Source organism: Morone saxatilis, unplaced genomic scaffold (assembly GCF_004916995.1).
Source record: "Morone saxatilis isolate NCDOM2014 unplaced genomic scaffold, NCSU_SB_2.0 Contig17, whole genome shotgun sequence".
NCBI classification, from domain to species: Eukaryota; Metazoa; Chordata; class Actinopteri; family Moronidae; genus Morone; species Morone saxatilis.
Window position 1 is genome coordinate 3709882 of NW_023339729.1, and position 5659 is coordinate 3715540.

Genomic DNA, 5659 nt, shown 5'->3' on the forward strand with positions numbered 1-5659 from the left:
TTGGCGCTCCTTGATTCGTATGTGCTCTGTGTGCGTGTAAACTGTTACTAAACCACTGCTATTAAACTGGTTGCATCACCAAAAGATGACAGATGCAACATGAGTCAGTTTTAAGAATGGGGCCTACTGACATGAATATTGATGAGCAGTTGTTATTGACTTTGGGTTTGGACGTTGGGAATGACATACTAAGAATGTCACTGCAATGCAGTCGAGCAGGTTTACATTATTAGTTAGAACTTACAGCAACCACATCTATTGTTAGCACAGGTGAGGTTATTAGTTTGACTCTACATGTCAGGTCCTTGTTCAGTCTGGAATTCTTGCGTGAGCTGTTTGACCCAAATTACCAGAAAACACATATAGAGGCGTCTATGCATGCAGTTTTCTGCCTCCACTCCAATATAATGGAAGTTAGCTCTCTTTGGGAAGGGGTTTTGCCATAACCAATCTGTACCAAGAGACGTATCCACTCGATGGATGTCAATTTCAGCGGATACATCAGTGGTTAGCTGTAGCTAGCTTTTTGGGAAGTTAACTTAAAGATAATAATATGTAATATTTCCCCCATTCAAATTAAAACGCTACACCTATGTTATATATTTTGTCGAACTGTGTACTTACATTATCCAAATTGTTTCCAACAATGTTCAAACCCAGAGAAATAGGTTACTTTATTCAACGAACGGAGCATTTCCTACTTGACTCTAGTTGCTAAGTTCTGGGTAAACGCGGGATACGTCGGCTACATCAGGGAATGGGGAAGAAATTGGGCAAATTTCACAAAACAATCCTGAACAATATCTGCTTGAGTCATGTCAGATAGATTTTCATCAGCAATGGTGTTTGTTTAACGATGAAGACAACAACTCCCATATCCCATGCTACTTCATGACGTTATCAAACTGTGGCTTGTTATTTTGATGTGAGACACGCCCCTAGTGGTAGAAATGACACCCTGTACTTTAAAGCTGAATTAAGGACTTTTTTTGGCTACTACTAAGTTGTAAACACAAAATTGATATCACTTTATTAAGTTAAAATGACAAACTTGCTAGCAGTTTACACATCCAGAAGATGTAGACTGGCATTAGCATTTATTATTATTATTATTTGGAGTTGTGTTTCCGGCCACTTGATGAATCTAAGTCCAATACGGACTCTCTTTTTAGCTCTGGTTTGGTCTCCACCAGCTCCTGACTGAAATGCTAGCAATTAGCAGCTAACTTTATTAGCTAGTTGCTAACCTTGACTTTTGGTGCTTGGCAGCTAGTGTACAGTGGGTTTATCGGAACTTTTTGGTGGAAAATAGTTTACCAAAACTGTAAAACTGTGAGCCATAAAACCGAGGCAGTTTGAGCTGAGGGGAACTGCAGAGTTGGGTAATATTTATCTGTGGTTTAGTCACTACAAGCAACACTGTTTACATCATGTGTAGTTATTTGATCCATTGTTAATATAAGAATATGGATTAGTGCAGCTTTTATGTTTGTCATTCTGTAGTTGATTTACAACCACCAGTAAGTGTCAATCTTAGGTCACATTATTTCTGTCTCTAACACAGGAAGGTGACATAATGAGTAGTTCTTCAAAACTCTGATTAGCTTAGTTGTTTTTCCAAACTGTCTAGATGCAAGCAATGAGCATGACACCTACTGAAATAGCAGAAAATGAATACATTGGATGTGTAGGCAGAAATTCCGAGGTCTGGAAACACAGGCTATCTTCTCAAAAACACAGTTTTCACTGGAATTTCTTTCTACTGAAGAAACAATTTCCATTATAACTGTTATCATCCAAAGTAGCAGTGACACTGCAAATGGCAAGACATATAAAATATACAAATATTTAAAAATATATATATTTTTTTTTATGTTATTAAAACAAAAAACAAATAAAATTGGGTTTGAGACACCAATCTCAGATACTTAAAACTTGGACAAACTAAACCAAAAGTATCTGCACTGCTAGATACTTTTGTAAAGCTTCAGAAGATGTTTTCTCTCTTCTCTTAGTATGGGTGATTCGACCCTTTACAATCACTGCTGGATGAAGTGAAGTGCTACGAACAGGTGGAAGGTGTTGGGAAGTGTGTGTCTGGAAAGACTGAGCCCACAGACAGGAAGTGTCAGCGTCATAATTCAATGGAACATCAGCGATGGGAGACACCCACTCGATAAAACCACTGACACACAGGAATTCGCCCAACTTTAATTACACTGATTAGCCAACATATGATCCAGAGTACTGGTAAAACTCAGTAGTGGGTTTTTCACAGTGCTAAAAACTGTGACTCCTCAGAAAAGAGAAGAATCTTTAGACTGCATATTAACTATATTTAGACACCTGTAGTTACATTTTTCATCCAGAACAAACAATCACCTTATAAAATATGAGTATCATAGATTAAACTACCCAACAACATAAAAAGTAGTCCAATGTAACTCTGCTACAGCAGAAGGAAGGAATGGCTAAACTGTGATTAATAACATTCAGCTACAGTTGGTGGTTGTACTTTGGTTAAAAGAAAATAGTTTAGTATAGTAGAGTTTTTCAAATGTTTTTTTTTTTTGGCCCATCTGGTTCTATTATATTGGAGACAAGGCAGACATCACTACCGCCGATATCTGCATAACTCGGTAACTCACACCAAAACAATGGAGATTGATAAATAGCACTACAGATAAGAGGAAAAATATGTTGTTTTGATTTTGGGGTGAACTGTCCCTTTAACTCAAGTAAAGAATTATACTAGTACTTAATAAGGTACAAACAAATGTATTAGCGAATTAATTGAGTATAGAAAGAATGTATAAATTGTTATTCAGTAACATAGATAAGAAATAAGATTTAAAAAATATGTAACTCTCAAACAGATACCTACATACACATTCCAACTTAACAAATATAGGGGATTACATAGGCTATATACACCTAAACCACAGCCTGTAATTTAATGGTTAAAGGGTCACACAGTGATTAAGTATTGTACTTCCTTAGGGGAGGCAGATTTAATAAAAATAATTATTAAAATTGAAGCAGCAGAGGCCGACATATTCTGACTTTTAGTCTCTAGTATGGGTCAAGCTCCCTAAAAAGCTGGATCCTATATTTCCCATAATGCCACTCCATACAATCATAACTCTAAAGACATCATCAGGGTTATTTTTTCAAACTGCGGAAAGTTCCCTCCTAAAGGCATTATACAGAGCTGTTCCAGGCTGAGTGTGCTCTGTGTGAGCTGTAAACTGAACCTGTGGTGTGAACCGGGTGGAGAGTCCCTGCAGCTGTGGCAGTCAGTCCTGTTTCCTATGAAAATGTTAACCTGTTTACTTTAGCGAATGCAGGGTAAGGCGTTTGTCCAGCTCATCATTTTGAGTCACACAGACATGAACTCATGAGTTTAAGTGAAGCTGATAATCAGCAACTATGGTGAAAGAAATACTTTGCATATAATTACAGTTTTATACGCTCTATATTTTTTATATACAGTGGATGAGGGCAGAAATAAAGCACTTTCTTTATTGTTAACCTATCTGTAGTGACACTGGATGGTAACAGCTTGCAGGATGTGTCATGGAGGGATTCCCATGAACTCGAGTGTGACTGAGCATTGTATCAGTGGCTGTGGGTTAGCAGGCGGAGGGGGAGGCAGGCTCATGATGAAGAGCTACATCATCATTCAGGCCTGCTGTGCAGCTTTCCACAGGTGCGGACTGGACGCCCGGCTGTGTGAGACGGTGAGCTGTGCTTGTGGCCAGACGAGACGAGACCTTTAAGTACATACCTTAGGATTTCTCGGTCACGTGACTCGGTCTCTACAACCTGCCTTCTCCCAGCCGGCCGGCCGCTCTCACCATTGAAAAAAAAAAAAAGGTAAACATTTTCTACAGCAGCATTGACAGACTAGCTCTAGTTTACAGGCTGTTAGCCCCGAAGTTCACCCTTTGTTACTGAACCCCACTCCCCCAGTTAAAGGCGGAATGACACGGAGCGACGGGCGCGTCGCTGCCTACGGAAAGAGACGGGGAGTGACAGTGTGCTCAGTCAGGCCTTATCTCTGTAAGAAACACTCTCCAACCGAGCTCCGCCACGGGCTACGTCTGCGATCTGCGCACTTTTGGCGACATTATTTCCGGACTGGAAGCGATGCACGGTCGCAAATGCGAGACGGGAGCGATAATAGAGCAACGTGGCGGTCGGATTTGTGAAGATTACAGGCAATAAAGTGCTCTGCACAAGACTGCCTCCTAATCCCTGTGTGAAAGGGATGGGCAGTGCACCGGCTGAATCTGACTTTCTGCACACACACACACACAAAAAGCAGCTGGGTGGGGAATGGCAGGAGAGTCTTCCTCCTGACTCCACGCACGCACATTGTGGTCTAAAAAGGGTGTAGGCGCACTTGCGTTGGATGTCAAACACATTGTCAGACTCTTATGATTAGTTTGAAATCAGATTGTTTACATGAGGTAGTTACTTTTAATTCCTCCCACAGAGCCAGACTTCTAACTTGTATCCCACCCATTTGTTTTGCTGTTTCTTTGTTGCAGGATGGCAGAGGCTCCCATGTCATGTGATTGTTTTGTTTCCTTGCCCCCCGGTTCTCGCGATGACCATGTGATTTTTGGGAAGAACTCCGACCGTCCCCGGGATGAGGTGCAGGAGGTGGCCCACTACCCCGCAGCGCCTCACCCTCCAGGCTCCATGCTGGAGGTAAAGCCGCCCTGGACTCCTGCAGTCCCACACCCCCACTGCTGCTGACAACAGGCACCATGAATGATAGAAATACACAGGGTGACTGATATGCTGCTTACTCCCACACTCTGGTGCATTGAATTAAGAATAAAAAGATTCAGATCATATATTTGCTCATCATATTAGTGCATTATTCACAAGAAGCCTGTCTAAGAAAGTAGTCTGAGACACAACGGTAAAATATTTACATGGGAACTTTATGTGGAAACATTCTTTCCTGTTAATGTTTAAGAGGAAGTTTTTACCCACTGATGAAAACCCTTCTCCCTCTCACTCAGTCATGCAGTGTTGGTTTTATTTGTCCAGGTTTTGACATATCTGTTTCTGAGATGTGCAGTAGAGGTGAATGATAGTATTGTATGTTTTTGGTGCTCACAGCATTGAAAAATGAATCAGCAGTAATGTGTCCTGATCACTCAGGATAACGCACAGTCCTCGCTGTAAACAACAAGTTTCATTAGAGCTACTTTTTACACAAGAAATAGTCCTTACGTAAAACATTGACAGATTGTTGTGTGGATTAACATGTCTTCAGGTTACATTTATAACCTGTTGCTGTTATTAAAAATAGGTAGAATTCTAAAATTAACAGGTCTGGTAAAAACATTTCTGACAGCGTAGCTGATGAAAACTCTTCAGAGTAATAGTTTTGTTAGCTCCATCAACTAAATTGCATTATACAGGTAGATATTTCAAAACTACTAGAGGTAAAGGAGGAAAAAATCCTTTTATAATGTTGGTGAACCAGCCCTTTAAATTTAATATAAGCAGGGGAACGCATTCAACTTCTCATCCAGTTGAAATTTTAAAGCCCCCCTCCACTCAAAAATCTTTTTTTCTTCCTGGTCCTACTGTGTGCTGTTTGAATGCTGTATGTGCAGTTTGACACTAGAAGGATGTT

General features: G+C 40.4%; 1 protein-coding gene across 1 annotated transcript in view; it reads left to right on the top strand.

Annotated features, from left to right (window-relative positions):
• Nucleotides 1-3554: 3554 nt before the first annotated feature.
• scrn2 (secernin 2) overlaps nucleotides 3555-5659 on the top strand; it is a 10528-nt gene continuing 8423 nt past the window's right edge. Inside the window, 3 exon segments of the mRNA XM_035660184.1 lie at nucleotides 3555-3725; nucleotides 3727-3740; nucleotides 4554-4716. Of these exon segments, the coding sequence (XP_035516077.1) occupies nucleotides 3570-3725; nucleotides 3727-3740; nucleotides 4554-4716 (333 nt within the window). The 5' untranslated portion in view covers nucleotides 3555-3569.